Source organism: Zonotrichia leucophrys, chromosome 2 (genome assembly GCF_028769735.1).
Source record: "Zonotrichia leucophrys gambelii isolate GWCS_2022_RI chromosome 2, RI_Zleu_2.0, whole genome shotgun sequence".
In the NCBI taxonomy this organism is placed as follows: Eukaryota; Metazoa; Chordata; class Aves; order Passeriformes; family Passerellidae; genus Zonotrichia; species Zonotrichia leucophrys.
Window position 1 is genome coordinate 128,080,804 of NC_088171.1, and position 16,682 is coordinate 128,097,485.

At 35.5% G+C, this 16,682-nt stretch overlaps 1 protein-coding gene across 1 annotated transcript in view; it reads left to right on the forward strand.

Annotated features, from left to right (window-relative positions):
• LRP12 (LDL receptor related protein 12) overlaps nt 1-16,682 on the forward strand; it is a 49,315-nt gene that overhangs the window by 23,352 nt on the left and 9,281 nt on the right. Inside the window, exons 2-4 of the mRNA XM_064706333.1 lie at nt 5,587-5,643; nt 12,452-12,587; nt 14,036-14,238. Of these exons, the coding sequence (XP_064562403.1) occupies nt 5,587-5,643; nt 12,452-12,587; nt 14,036-14,238 (396 nt within the window). The remainder of the gene's footprint in view (nt 1-5,586; nt 5,644-12,451; nt 12,588-14,035; nt 14,239-16,682) is intronic.

Below are 16,682 nucleotides of genomic sequence, written 5' to 3' on the forward strand. Positions count from 1 at the left end.
TACTCAGTAGTCAAAGTACCATTGCTAAGTGGTTTTTTAGGAAGGTGATATGGGAGGCAGCACCAGTTTGTTCTTGAAAGCATATAGTGATCTTATTTTGGTCAATAAGAAGCATAACTTAGTGAAGAATAATGCAGGGTAACTTCAGGACAAGGGACAGTTTTGTAAGGTACAGGGTGAGAAGAAATTTTGGGGTAGGATGAAGAAAGGATGTTTGGTTGTGAAATGCATTGTCTAAAGTAAAGCAAGTTGAACACTTATCATGATAAATGGTGTTTAGAAACACATAATATACAGGAACTGTTGTTGATCTCTTGCCCTTGATAATTGTGATTCAAGAAAAATACCCTGTCCAGACTGCTTATGTAGCATTCATTAAGAGGTACCACTGTACCTTTTAACTCAAGGTAGTTTAGAAAAAACTCTCTCCTCATAGCTGTTCAGTTACAGCACTTCTTCAATTTGTACAACTCTATTTATAGGGGGTTGTAATTTGGCTGTTGAGGATAATGGCACAGGCTTAATCTTGATACAGAGGAATTTAGCTTCAACAGAGATAGGTGTATGTGATTTTTCTTGGTGAACAGTAACTACTTAGTGTAACAGCAGAAATAAAGGTGACTTAAATAGCCTTTGCTACTATGATTTTTTTTTCTTTTAATTTTTTCATTTCAACAATCAATTTTTCTGTAAAACGCCATCTGGATTTAATTCAGTCTCAAGATACATGATGTTATTTCAAACTGAAGTTATAGAGTTTGATTTTACAATCACAGTGGACAAAGTTGCATGTACCAGATCTTTGTGTGTGCTTTTGCACTATTTATCATTTCAGTGTATTATATTAGTATCACTAATTTTAGCCAATCTGAAATCAAAACTGCTTCATTTAAGAGTCATTATTTGCTGTCTCAAATACATCAGCATTTAGGTAAACTTGTTCTTTGTTCAAATCCTTCAAGTTCACCTATATATATGTATTTATATATCTGGAGAGCAGAAGGTTGCCTTGTTTAATCTGAATATTTTGACTAAGGAACACTTAACTATAGGAGGGTGGAGATTAGTGGGGGTCTGTTTGGTTATGCTTTTTGTAAATGCATGAATTTGGATACAAATCAAAGGAGTAGCTCATATCAGGAGTGTTGGCTTAGTTTTATGCTCTGAAGAAATATCTACATAATCCTTTGAGTCTGATACTCATCCCATTTTGAGAGAGCTGTGCTGCATAGGCTGTGGGGAAAGATGGATGCAGGGGTGTAACACCCTAAAATGAAGGCTGCTGCATTGTGGTTAGCCTCCAGAGTGAGGCTCAGCATCACTGCTACTGTCTGGGTTTCAAATATATAGAACTTGGCAGTTGATTTTTTCAAACATGTCATGTTTTTCTAGTGTGAAAGCATTCTTTTCCTTTGCTCTTTAGTTGAAGTGTTTGCTGCTGCAACATTTTCTTTGCTGCCAGCCCACTCCCCAGGCCTGTATTTAATCTCCTACCTGTGATGAAATTCAGAAGTAGTTAATGAGTCAAATACCTTCCAAGGCTATGGGTGTTATCTTTTGCATAGTTCTGTTCACCTCTCCAGATTACATGTAGGAGTCTTGGACCAGGATATTGGGAACTGATGTTTTGACAGTGCCAGGATTTTCTGGGTGGGGTATGAGGTGTTTGCCATAGTTTCATCTGGATTTGTAGGGGAGAAATTCCCCAACTGCTAGAAAACCTGAAAGCAGACCTAGTGTAATCTTACTTGCTTCTGTGGTCAGTCAACTGTGAGACATGAATCAAAAGGAATTAATTCAAGTGTCTGTGAAGCTACTTGTCTGTCTCTGCCTGCTCCTTAGATGAGGTGACATTGCAGCCCAGAGGATTTGAGTGGAACAGAAAAAAGTGGTGGAGGTCAAAAGGTCTGGCTTTTGCCAGTGCTGTGCTGTGAAAGTAAAATAAAATTTTATGGATACATCTGTTAGAATGGGTGAACAACTTTGAACATAACCATTCTTCCTTTGAACATTTGGGAGATTTTTAAATTTGTTGAAGACAGAAAGGTACCTCAAATGTTGGAGGTTGTTCCATGCTGTAAAACATTCTATCAAGAGTCCAACTCATTTAGTGACAAGCTGGGTGTGTTTTTTTGTATTGCAGTCAAGCAGTCTTCAGAGATATTACCATGAATGGTGGCAACAAACTCATGTGCACCTCAGTAGAAAGCCATTAAAAGCACTTTCCATAATTTTGCTTAACCTATAGGCTACCAGTAGTTTAAAATTTCATATTCTGTTTATGAATTTATTTTGTTTTGTTTAGAAGAAGTATATTAAATGCTTGAATGCTTGATTTTATCTTGATCCTTATCCACTTGAATTTTTTTTAATTTACGTGCAGTTGCTGACCATATCTTAAGCTGCAGGGCTAAAGTTGACATATCTTTCTGTTTTGTATTTGTACTGTGTTTATAAAAGGATGTGAATAAAGTGGGTATAGTCCTGGTTACACAAGTGATGGAAGATGTTGATTTTAAAGAAAACAATCCTAGTTTTTCACAGGCAGCACAGAAGGCAGGATCTTTTTGGTGTGTAGCTTCCAGTGCTGTGCTGTCAAGACTCCTATAACTGATATGGACCAATCTAGTGCTGAGTTTTGTTAGGTAACAACTGCTTCAGTTTAAAACTTGAGGTTGAAATGGGCATAAATAGCAAATATTTCTTTAGGACATAAAGAAATATAAAAACTTACTGTTGACCTAGGAAATTTTATTTTATATATTCATATTCTGCTGTGTTAAGTAGATTAACAGGAATTTCAAAGATAATTATGTTCCCATGTCTTAATGGAAGTTACTGATCTGTTACCTGATATATTGGTCTTCTAGAAGGCTAACTTTAAAAGGAACTATGTGATTATTTGTTGAGATCATACAAGGATCACCGCCTAAAAATTTCATGAGGTTGTCAGCAGTTAGTAACATTTAAATGGCATATGAACACACTGTTTCAATGATAGTTTTCAATAAAAGAGGAAGTAATAATCTGAAAGATTCCTCATCTTTAATGTAATGAAAGTTTAGTGGTAGTTTATTTTTTTAAAAAGACCAAAGACCTTATTTCGATACTGTAGTACTTGGATCTGAGTTTAAGCTTCATCATCACACATTAGTGCCACTTCTGATTAGTCATTGAAGTTAGTTTGACAATAAATATGACAACTTTTTATCTCAAGAGATTAATTGTTTGATTGTAAAGCATATTTGGATGGAAAATATTCAAGTGTTCTCTCTAGGTATTCAAGATTAAATTCTTCCTTTGAACATTTGGGAGATTTAAGTTTTCTTAACCCATTAATTCTGAGTCAACACACAGAGGATTTCGATGCAAGTTCCCATTTTAGAATGCTTCTCATTATTACTGATTTATAGTTTTTGTCAGTCTTTGATACATATATACTTTGTTTTGTTTTCCATCACGTCAGTATTATGTCAGTCTTTTCATGTTTCATTGTATTTTTATCAGAACTGATTTCATTAGTATTCTGGGGTTTTTGTTTTACTGGTCTTTGCGTACAGGCAGCTTGTCAGGAATTCATATTCTGGGAGCATCAATGATGTGCTCAAATACTGACTGTCTTCAATGTAATTACTTCTGGGTTATTCATATTTCTAGATGTTTGTGAGTTCCTTCTTTTTTTGTCATGATACTCATTTTCAGTGTTCAATAACAACTGCAGATATAACTGTATGTGCTAATGCCCCTTTTTAAAAGTAAAAAGGTGAATAATCCCTGGTGTACTTGAAAGATGAAATGTCAGCGAGTTATTTTTAGGTTAGACAAGAGGTTCTGAAATGTGTTAATGTTTTCTTTATGCTGATGGAAATAGTGGAAAACAAAACAATCAGAAATATGCTTCTGTGTAATTAGTTCCAAGTAAAATAATTTTCCAGCAAAGATGTTTATTTTGTAAATTGAGAGCTAAGTGTTACTGTACACACAAAATTAGAGTGGCAACATCCTTTGGCATGTCAGTGATATGCAAAGCAGAGAAATTATTTGGAGAACAGTTTTTTAAAACTTAGATGTATATTTTACTTTGAAAATAGTTTAATTGAAAAATAGTTTCTCACCAACACAGTATTTGAAATAGCATTTGTTTTAAAAATACTTCAGTGTTTTGAACATTGAGGAGAATTATTGCAGTGTGGAATTTTTTAAATAACTGAGTCAAAGCAACTTGGTATGTAAATATATGCAGTAAAATTAGTACTTTGAAAATGGAGTAGGAAACATGTCACTTTGAAGAACCAAGGAATTTAGTTTTTAAAAATAAAAAAATTAAACTTACTATTTTTCTACAAATTATGATCATCAGGTTTCTAACTGTATTGTGTCTCTAAGAAGCTAAAACTTACAGCTGTCTGTATTTGGTGTCAACCTTGGGAGCAATTTCTTAAACATCCTGTGTATAATCACTGTACCGGGGGAGCACTGGGGTATACTCTGTTCTTGGTCAGCTTGTACAGTCTTTAAATTGGTATAAAAGGAATTTGTGTTTCCTGCATATATTTAAGGTTCTTGTTCCCAGACATAGTACCCTGACATTGCAGTGCTGGTAGAACAACTGACATCACATGCATGAAAATCTGTGTGGCATGGCAAATCTTAAGGACTACAAAACTTTGAAGGATTAAGAGTTGTGGGTTTTTTGCTTAGTGAAGTATTTTACATCTTAGATTCACTGCCTGTGTTCAAAGGAACTTATGTATCAAAGTAGCTGTTTCCTCCTGATACTTCTGAAAGATTTTACTAAAAATTTGTTGTAAAGGTTAAAAGAAAAGATAATGAATAAAGGAGGGGAGAAATGCACACAAATACAATTTGATGTGTCACGTCCTGTACCAGGACTGCCACCTGCCAGCAAGTATGTTGGCTTTACCAGGCTTCTTTTGCTTTGGAGAGTACAAAGTAGTGTGGTGTTTGGAGGGATACCCTTCTTTGGTCTCTTACTCTCGATGGCCACATGGGTCTTGTTCTTCTTTGCAAGTCTACTTTTTTTTACTGAACATTGTGGGGGAGTTACTCTCAAAGCTGGCTGGTTCCCTGCTGTATCTGAACTTCTTTCTGGACAAAGAGTGTAGGCTGCAGTTTTTCTGAAATAGATGGGTATAGTCCCCTGGATGTCTTATTTGCATAGCATTTACTAGCAATCTTGCTCTAGAAGGAGATGAGGAAGATGCATGGAAAGAGACCTTTCTTGAAAATAAAATAGCACTTGATGCAAAATACAAAGTCTACCATCTGACATGCATAAGGTTTCTCAAAAATGACAGTATCAGTCTCTGCTTTTTCCTTAACTTTCTAGTACATCTAATTGTTCCTAGTAAACTAACAATGCCTGGGTGGGGTGTTTTTTATTGTATGGTAACTTTCTCTCTAGTTTTTCTCTTTAATTTATGATAAAACTTATGTTGGACCTTTCATGTTTAATATTAATTAAAAGAACTTCAGGTTTGTTCATTCTGTTCTGTAAAAAGGTATCTGAAGAATTTTTACAAATTTTATCTTGGAAATTAGCTTATTCATTATGTTTAATTTTAGGAAATGGTGCTCTTGCAGAACATTCTGAAAATGTGCATATTTCAGGAGTGTCAACGGGTAAGTCATTTTTTGTAATGTTTAAATTTCATGCATGACTTAAATAGTAAATATTGAAAGCCACCTGGTATCTTATGAAGAGATATTTGGCTATAAAAATTATTACTGCCTTTTGCAGCATGTAATAAGGAATGAAGCAACTGGAACATGGAAAAATTCTCATAAGATAAAACTGATACCTGCATGCTCATGAACAGATTATGCCTTTCTAAGTGGACTGCTTAATTATTTTTCCATACAAACATTGAACTAAGAGAAAAGTTGGTTTAAGTTGAATTGATATTTTCTTTCCACAGTGAAGTTTTTGTGAAATGAAATTTACTGAAATGTAATTTTGGACACTGCTGCTATGAAATAACGTAAATCCAAGAGTTATGCATTTCACCTGATTAGATTTAACTGAAATGACTGTACACTTGGCTGCACAGTTTCTTTAATACAAGAAAAAAATTTAGAAGTCATGAAACTGAGAAACTGATGAGATGCTGGGAGCAGAGAGGGTATAAAAGCAGCTCAAAGGTTTCTATGTTCCCTTCCAATAAGTCCGTTTTAGGCCTTTTCTGGGCAGCAGCTGCAGCCACGTCTGTTGTGTGTTAGTGATGGGATGTGTGGCCATTGAGGCATTGGTGTGCAGTCTTTGTTCTTCAGATGCTGTGCAGTGTCAGCAGCTGCTGGGCGTGGTTTATCATACAGATACCCAGAATATGTGCAAACAGGGAGATAAAGGCTCCTCAGCAGGTAGCAGAATACAAGCCTGATTTTTTCCCCAGGAAAGCTGCCTCTAATCCCTAGAATTCAGACTGATTTCCATACCTCCTTCTCCTAAAATAAGAGTCAAAATGCAAAGTTGTCCTTTTTGAGAACAACTTGTACATTTCACTGTAGTTATCCTTGTGGTATTGCTTTAAACATTACGTTGCTACTTCTGCTTCAGTGGTTGAGTTCTTGGATAAATTTATGGTCAGTGGGTGGTCTCTGTTACACCTACTGCTTTCTATTTGCCTTTTATTGTTCAGCACTCAAGGACTGTTAAAAGTCTGTTTATAGAAGATCTTTCTTACCCATTCTTGTGCTGCATCGTGAAGAATGCTGTTGCCTTTCAGTAGTACTGGTTAACCAAGGATCATATGTACTGCATTTATGGCACACTGTAAAGAAAAAATGCCTACATAGCTACTTGCTTCTCTTTGAGCAATTATTGCTGGAATTGGAATGGATGAGAGACGCTAAGTCAACTTAAAATCTCGCTATGCAGCGTTCAGAGTATGTTTTAACAATCCCTCACACCTTTGTTGACTGCAATGGTTGTGTCAAAAGTCACAATACAGGCAGAAAAGCATCTGCTGGGCAAGAGGTGAATGGAATTTTTATTTTTGACTCTGCTTCCAGTACTTTGGCCAGCATGCTTGAATTGGCAGTGCCAAGAAGAGCAGAACACAACGTACTTTGTACGCAAGATAACAGCAGCTGGTAGATAGAACTTTAACTACTGAGAAGAAAGATCCATTTGGAAATAAATGATAAATGATAATAATAACAACAACCAAAAAACCCAAAACAAAACACCAAAAAAAACCCCAAACCAAAACAAAAAAGGTATCTCTGATATTCTTGTGTTTTTAAATAGCTTTCCAGATGGGAAAAGTACTGTACTCATGAGTTTGTTTCTTAATACAAAGTGCAACTTCTTCACTGGGGAGTTTTGAGGTAATAGGGAAGGGGTGATCTGTTGAGAGCAACCTCAAGAAAGCATATAGACTGACCCTGTAGCATTTTCCTTACTGCTCTTTGTATGTACATCTTAAATTTTAAGCTCATAGCCCAAGTATAAAAGATGGTGATGAATAAAATTAATTTTTTATTTCCTTTTAAATAAATTGGGTCTCCCAAATGTATTTTCTAACTTGCAGATTATATGTTTCATTAAGCATACCTGGACAACTTTATATTTAGCAGAACAATTTTAAGTTGAGTTTCTGTAAAATAGAACAAAAGACATCTGGCTTTTAATCTTTCTAAATCCAGCTTTCATCTGGTGTTGAAACCAAGCAAGCAATTGTCTTGGACAGTTGTACAAAGACAGGATTTAAAATGAAACTTTTGTCTTGATGGTAGATTTCCTGTTATGCTGCTGCTGTAACACTACATGACCTGCCTTACTAAATTACATTTTAATAGCACAGACCTTTGTGGCCTTCAGTATTTATGCTTCTGCTGGATATTACATTGCCAAGTTACAGGTACCCCTCTATATATGAGCATGCTTTTTCTGCCAGCAGCAATTAGTGGAATGTTGTCTCTTTGCATATAAGTGATCACTACAGAGCTCAGAAATATTTTCATGTCTGTCTTTGAGGTATGTTGAGCCATAATTGTCATGATTGCAAAACCAAGTCCCCATCTCCCCAACCCCTCACTCTACATTTTAAAGAGCTGCAGCACTGTCATATATAAATAAAATGATTTCTTTTTACTGCAAATGTCTCTGTATTGCAGAGCAAAGGGCATTTTAAATTAAAGCCTTTTGGCTTGACCTGGAGGCAAAGATTCCCATGCCTTCTTCCCCTGTAGTGCTTCACATAAGACTTTCAGTGGCTCCTGAGAGTTACAATGCAATAATTATCCTCTCTGTTCACGGTTTAGACTTTATCACAACATTATTCTCTTTTTACTCTAAGCTGTTTTAAACACCTTCAGATCATTTATCCAGCTGCATTCATGTCCTTACCATGTCCAATATAATGCATACCTTATCATCCTGTGGTTCACATTGAAAGCTAATTCTTTTATCTTTTCAACTAATCTCCTGGCATTACTGTGAAGATAAATCCCTAATCTCCCTCTCCCTGCTTTTCTGAAGTGACTTTTTTCCTTGACATGTTGTTCACTCTTAGTACAGGTACTTTACTTCTCAAGATCTTGCTACAGAATTTTTGCATAGGTTTCTTAATTATTTTCTTATAACTTGCTAGTTGAATTTGGTACAGTAAACTTTTAATTGGCTCCCTTCTGTTTGCCAGTCAACATCCTGTAGTTTACAATAATGTTCTGTAATCTGGGAGGGTAAAAAAATTTCAGGAAGAGGGAAATTAGAAGAATTGTTTTGTCTGTTTTTAAAAGGTCTACAGGAAAATCCATATACACTAGAAAATTACGTGCAAGCTCTTTTCACCATTATTTTACACTGTAATATGTGAAACATCCTCAGTCCTAATTGCAGTATTGCAATTTTCTGAACAGTTATATCAGAGTAACAAGCAGAATTGCAAATAGATTTTTTAATAGAGTAAAGGTTATCAAAGGAAAGAGTTTGAACCAGGTAGGAGATGAATGAACAGAATTGTGCCAGAGAATACTAGGGCATTGAAGGGAATGGAAGCAGACACAACACTCACGTAGAAATGGTTGTGCAGGAGGAATTTGTTCTCCCCTCCAAATATTACAGCCACCAGCATGAGATTTGAAAACATCTTGGGCGTGCATCATTGGATGTCTTTGCTTCTTTGTGATGCAACCTTCTCAATTTCTTTTGTGCTTCTGCCTTGATTGCAGACTCATTTCCTTTTATCCTGACTCGTCTAATTTTCATTCTGCTGTTCTCCTATGTATTTTTAATACTTTAAATAAATTATTCTAAACCTAATCAGTTTACCTGTAGTTTTAAGTTGTCCTAGACACAACTAACCTGTATGACAAATGCTTGTAGCACTGCTAGCAATCCAGATTAAAAGTCCAAGTTTTCCTCAGCTTAAAGTAAGGATGTTTGCCTCTATTGATGCATTTCTGTTTTACTGCCAGTTGGAATTTTTTAGTCCCATATCCTTCGTGATGTTGCTTGCATTCTGCATGTTTACAAATACGTGAATAAAATGTATTTTACACTATAGTCTACTATGGTGTAGGAGAAGCATCCTTGTTAGGCAGAGAGTCAGGAACTGATTTTAAAGGCTTGCTATTATCTTTAGAAAGTATATTCCTTTAAAGCTGTTCTATTTCAGAAGGTTATCCTTGATTTAAAAAATTTATCTGAGAAATTATTCTCTCTCAAAAAGACTGCACTTCTGAAGTGCAGTTTCTGCACAGTTATCTTGACCTTTATACACTTTTTAAGCAAACAGATTTCTGTTGTCTCTTGAGTAATAAGTAAGAGATTTTTAGTGCATGAATATATATCAAGTATGTAAATGTGTTTAGCGTGTCTAGCCAACTTGAAGTTAAGAAAGCTGTAATTGGCTTTTCAAGTCCCTTCCCTTTTTTTGACTCCCCACTGTCACAGGAATACTTTCTTCAGTGTTTTCTCCTCTACAGTACTTGTACAGTTTTGTTCACCTTGTGTTACTGTGCCTGTGGTCATTCTTGCTTCCTTGTGCCCTCCATAGTCTGCTTCTCTCTCCCCATGTTGGGTGCTGTTGCAAATGATCATCTTTTGCTCTCAGCTCAGTAGTGTGAGCTTTACTGCAAACAGAGAAAAAGACATCTTAATAAAAGCATGTAGAAATTACAGGGATAAGGTTGTTTCTGCAAAGGACAAAAAAATCCTGAGTTTGAGTAAAACTGGAAGCTTTCATGTGCTCTGGAAGTACTACCTTGGTTGTACAGGATTTCCATGTGAAATTTCTTCCATTCACACTTGTGTAGAAATACATTACTGTTTGTAGTGCTGTAGGGTTTAGCATGTAAATGTTTTTGGAGGTGAATGCTGTAAAACTGAATAAGCCCATGTTGAATGGATTTTTTTAAATGTATTTTAGTGCAAAGTTTCCTTTGTCAGGTAAACTTAATGGCTTTTTTAGAAGTTCTCAGTTACAAAATTTTGTCCGTCAGTTTGGAAATATCTGATAGCATGTGTATGTTGTAGTGTAAATTTTACTTTTAGGCAACTTCTTTGAAGTTGGGGACTATTTCAGTAGTAACCAAGTAGTATATGGATTTGTTGCCAGCATTTACAAGCTTGGTATAAAATGTCTTACGCATTCTTCTACTTTTTTGTGTGTTTTTGTTCTGTATGTTTTTTGGTTTTGTTAAAACTGCTATTTTACTTTTAACAACTGAATAACCAGCTTTTCTTTCAAGTCCTTACATTTATTGCCTGAACAAATGTTAAGTATCAAAAGATCCTTACACAGGAGCTGTGTTCCAAATTATCATGGTGTTAGAGCACCACCTATAGGGTTTGCTCAAAAGTTAAAAAGAAAGAATGATTGCATATTCAAATTAAATAATATCTTTCTGTATTTTGTGACTTTCATCCCAAGATATTAGGGCAGCTCCTGTGTCCTACAGTTAAGGTATGTTAATACTTAACTGTGAAGTATGACTAAAGCTCTAAAAACATGTGAAAGCATGTGAAAAAATATTTAAAGCATTTTTCTCTTACAGATATACAGGAAAATAGAAAATTTCCTGAGTTTTTGCTGTGGTATTTAAATTAATTTAGAAAATTCAGACATAACTCAGCATTTTTGTCTTTTAGTCCTTCTAAAATATATTTTAAAATGTATTTGTTATTCCATACAGAAGTACTTTAATAATAATTTAATATTATAACTTATTATAATTTCAGGTCCCTATAGTACTGCAAAATTATTTTAAAAGCTAAATAATTATTGATTATGTATACAAATCTATTTGATTATGTATACAAATAGAAAAAAGTAACCTGTCCACACATTACATTATTGCAACTTTTCCACTGTTATAAATGCAGTTCATTCTTCATCATATTTGTTTATTCATCAGTTCTGATTGAATATTTTAATCAAACAGGAATTCTTAAAGGTTTTGATGATCAGACAATACTGGGCTACCAGTAAGTTTGGCAGCTTGGCAGATTTTGGACTATCAGTGATAAAATTGAAAAATAAAAACACAGAGGGTAGTTATTTTTAATGTGTTTTCTCTCCACTGAGGCTTCCTCATAATTTGAAGCTCTGCAGTGAGAGTATTCCAGCCTTTCTATTTATGTGAAGGTTGTGTATATGCTCTATGACAGGTGTTGGATATGAGGCTGTTAAGAGGGGGGCAAAACAGGAAAAAAAATCCACAAAGTGTAAGTATGTACTTGAAATAAAATCAGAAGAATTAAGAACACTCCAGCTGTGGAAGGAGCAGCAGCTGAGTTAAGGCCAGTGCAGGAAGCTACACCTATAATAAAGTAAGAGTACAAATGACTGAGCTATTTCAGTTGCATATAATTACACCTATAAATGTAAGCTTTCTAGTCCATTATCAGAAATGTAGTTGTGCAGGTCTCTCTGCTGCAGTAAGTGCTCTTTTCCTTTCAAGCATTTGGAATCATGTATGGAGATCATTTCCATGCCAAGAGCTGGAAGGGGGAAGATATTTAATTGATGGTCAAACACTGGGTCTGCCCAAGAGAGGAAATCCCATCTGCTTGATTATTTAGCTTTAATTTGTTTTTCACCTTCTAATACACTTGTCAGTAAAAGGTGTTGATGCATGGTTAAATTGAACTGAATCTTTATAAAGACTAAAAATAAATTTTAAAATAAAAAAATCTTTAACCTAATAAAGTTATAAAAGTTCACATAGAATAATCTTTTTTAATCTGTAATGGTAATTGACATAAGTGCAAACTGCTGCACTGGCAGCATTGGAAAACATCTTTTGGCCGCCGTGTTCCATTACAAATTCCTTTAGAAGTTGTGGGTCTTTTAATTGGTATGTCATCTAACTCACTCTGTTCTCCCTGATTAGGTGATGATTGGTTGGACGGGGTTTTTTGTCCTACTGGCTTTTTTAAAAAATGAATTAATCAAGATGCTTTCAATATATATGTCTTTTTTAGCTTGTGGAGATATTCCAGAACAAATTCGATCACCAAGCGGGACAATCACAAGTCCAGGGTGGCCCTCTGAGTATCCTGCCCGAATTAACTGTAGCTGGTACATCCATGCCAACCCAGGGGAGATCATTACTATAAGGTAACAGTGCTCCTGTAATATCCATTGTGGGTGGAAGAAGTACTAACCAGACATTTTTAGCTGCCACTTGTACACATACCAGTTTTCTCTTCCTTCCTGTAAGTGAAGGATTTCAGTTCTGTTGGGGTTTTGCCTTTCTTTTTATCTGATTTGCCTGCACACAGTCATGTAGCATTTGTTTTTAGCTGGACAATCACTGACTAGAAAAAATTTTGGTGTGCTCATTTAATTGCATTTTTTCTGTGTGTCTGAAACATAGGAATTTTTCATTAAAAAGTATGTAAGTAAATGTGACTAAATGCTGTAATGCTTCATTGCTCTGAGGTTTCTTGATGTGTTTAAAAACGTTAGAGACAAATAGCAAGTCAATAGATAGCAGCTTAGGAAAGGCTGAATTTTAATGCAGGGAGTTCCTCACAGTTTCACATATCTTGTAACTTTTCTAGAGTAGTAATGAAAAAAACTTGTGGATTCAAGTTCTCATGAGTTCATTTTTGACTACTGATTTCTTTTAGCATCAACATACAAATTAGTAGTGCTTCATAGACTTGATTATGAAACTGCATTACCTGCATATTTTTTTCAGTTTCCAGTTCAGACTTGCTGACCTAAGAAACTGCTCTTCATTATGAAGTATTTACTTTGACATCAGTTACTTGTTTAAATTCTGCCTCTTAATTTAAACAGTCTTTCTACTAAATATTTGACTGGCATAAATGCAGTGTACAGTAGGTAAAACTGTTCAGCTACTAGAATGCTTTCTAAAGTTTTCATACTGTTTATTTTTAGTAAAACTCTTTTTTTCTTTCATGTTGTTTTCTTCCACTCATACATCCCACATTTCAGTTCTGATAGTGCTCTGTTGTCTGTACAGACCTGTTTTGCAGTCTCCTCCTCACGCGTCATTACCATGGCAGCTTGTCTTGACCGAGTGCTGCCATACCATGGCAGTCCATGACATAATGCTGGGATAGCCAAGTAGTGCAGCTGGGAGAAAGTCTTATCTGAAAACATAATTTTGAACAATTTAGATGTATTTATAATTTCAAATCATGCTACTGCCATAAGTGTAGCATTAGCTAAAATTCTGGTGAAAATTGAGTTAAAATCACTTAGTAGTGTATGAAAGTCATTAAATGGGACACATAAGGACAATTTCATTACCAGAATTTTAGATTAAGACAGTGTGTGTTTTTGTAGCAAAATTGTATTTCTTTAAGTGGTGGGTGCAATATTTTGTTAGACATAATAGATCCTTGCTGACCTCATAATATAAAAGTATCAGCACAAGGTTAAACCCTATTTCTACATGGGTGGAGAGAAGCTACTCTTTTTATTTCAGAAGAAGAAGTATTTATTTCAAAAAGAACTTCAAGCTAATTTTCATTTAGCATCTTGTTTCTGTTATATTCAGTTCAGTAGCAATTTTGACCTTTTCTCTTTTTCAGCTTTCAAGATTTTGATGTTCAGGGATCTCGACGATGCAGCTCAGATTGGTTAACAATTGGAAGCTACAAGAACGTTGAAGGCTATAGAGCATGTGGCTCTTCCATTCCCTCACCATACATCTCTTCACAGGATCATGTTTGGATAAGGTTTCATTCAGATGATAGCATCTCCAGAAAAGGCTTCAGATTAGCCTACTTTGCTGGTATGTTTCAAATGATACCTTGTATAATTTTATGGTTTCACTTTTTCTTTCCTGTTCCAAGAATTACTTTCTCCATCACTTCCTCCAGAATTAACAGAGTGCAGTACTGACTACGGGTCTTTCCTGTAGTCACCTCAAGGTCTATTGAAATCAGAGAAAATACAGATTAGGTAATGTATTTTGATCCCATGCACAATGTGAATATTCAAAGTAGGAGTAACAATAAGCACATTGAATAGTATTTGGAAAGAAAAGGTTAGCCAGTTGTTGTAGGCACCTGGAAGTTCTTTAAACATAGTAAGATTTGAAATGTTTTCACCAGACAAAAAATTAATTTATTGAAGAAGTTGGGTAAACTTCTGAGTATCATAAATACAGTGAGAGAGGAAATAAATGGCAGGATTTTTTTGTTTTGACATTTCTCACAGAATTTGCATCATTTTTCCCATCTCCAGAAGGCATACTATCTTTTAAAAAATAAATCTAAAAAAACTCCTCCCCATTGATAGATTCCAACCAAGTGCAGACATGGTTCTGTACATGCAAAATTTTTCTTATGTAATTACAGGATGTGATAAGAACTACTTATCAGTAGTAATAGTTTGAGACTGGTTTGTGGCCCAGCTTTCAGGGCAGTGTTCTACCTGGGTTTTGTGCACTGTCTCACCAAAAACATTTCAGGGAGCAGGGAAGAAGCCCCTGGCCAGTCAGACATCCTGTGCTGCCATTTCTGCCAGTGGCCAGGGGAGCACTGCTACCTGTGTCAGGCATCAGCTTCTGCCCTTTTCACCTCCCTCTTGGAGCAGGTGCAGAGGAAAGGCAGCATTCCTTCCTGAGGGGCTTTGAGAAGGAAAGATACCTTGGATAAAAGTGTGGAATGGGTAGGGAAGTTAAGCCATGGGCTTTGTAGAATTTTTCCTCTTTCCAAATCCTTTCCTCTCTTTTTCTCTGACCTTGAGACAATTACATTATGTAACCCCTCTTGGAAGAAGCTCTAACATTTCCAGTAACAAGCAGTTTTTTCTATTAATTGATATCTTCTATTTTGTGTTGTAGATTAGAGTGCTTAAGACTTTAATCCTATGTTTATAAATGTCTTTTTCTAAAGAAATAAGTTTTATTTTGGGGACATTTGTTAATTTTTTAGCAAGCAAGCTTGCTGAAACTTTGGCTTGAGTTTGCTCCCTATGTTTGATACAATACTTAGGAAGTATTTCACAGTTGAGGTGTAAGTATAGTGTCTCAGTGATCAGAGTGGTTTTTTTATGTTTTAAACTAACCTGTACATGGGGGAAGAGTTGACAGTTGCTTTAATAATCATCTGGTCATTTCTGCTTTTTAGTGTCAAAAAAGGCTCCTGAAATGCTAATGCATTTGCTATGCATTCAACTATGCCATTATGTTTGGTTTCTTCTCATCAGCATCATGCAGTAGTGCTCAGATTAACACCTCAATAGATTATTTGATTCAGTGTTTTTAAGGCTACTCTCAAAGTTGGCAAGTCATCGTAGAAAAAGGGGGAAAAAAATAATACATCAGTTACTTGGATGCAAGTGAGGCCTATCTGTGCTGGAATGATCAAAACACTACAGATTCCAAGTACAAAAGTGATCATTAGGGAGCCCCATGTTTAGCATCTGATGTGAAACACAGATCTTGTGAATTGTTTGAATTAATTCTTGCTTAAAAAAAAATAATAGGTAAATATTCATATTTAACTTAAACCAGTAATAGGAAAGAAAAAAGCTTTACAGGTAGTAAGGGTACTGGACTAGAAAGTAAATTTTGGGCCACTTTTATTTGTCTTTCTTCCCTCTATCCTCCTCCCACTACTTATTTATCAGCCTTTTAAATTACAGGAGTTGAAATGAGATAGAGTTTCCTAATGGTGATGTAGAGTGGAAAATAAAGTTACTTAATGCACTAAGAGGTCAATGGCCCCTATAAACGCAGGGAAGAATTGTGTTAGTCCTTTGGCTACAACTGTGTATAGGTGCTGCTAATCATCTTGTGCTATCCTGAAGTCTTTTGTGGTACAGCTCCCAAAGTTAGTACGTATTTAGTACGTCTCTTATCTTTTTAAGACTCTAATTTTTGATTCATTGGTAAATTTTCTTCATGTAAGGATTGCAGGATTGGTGATTAAAAATGCTAAACCGAGATCAAGTATCCCTGCTCTTTTCTGGGATGTTTAAAAGCTTGTTGAAGGAAGAGCTTGGGTTGAAATTGTATTTGTTTTGTTACTGCAATATTCCCATCCCAATATTTATAACTCTGTGTTACAGCTTTCTTCTCAACCTCTTCCAGGTTCTGCAATGCATAAGGACTGAGCTAGATTATAATCAGTACTGGAAGGTTGAACATGAGGTTCAATGATGCATCTTCTCCTACCTCTTATTCTACTACCTCCTACCTACTATTCTATTACCTCCAGCTATAGAGCT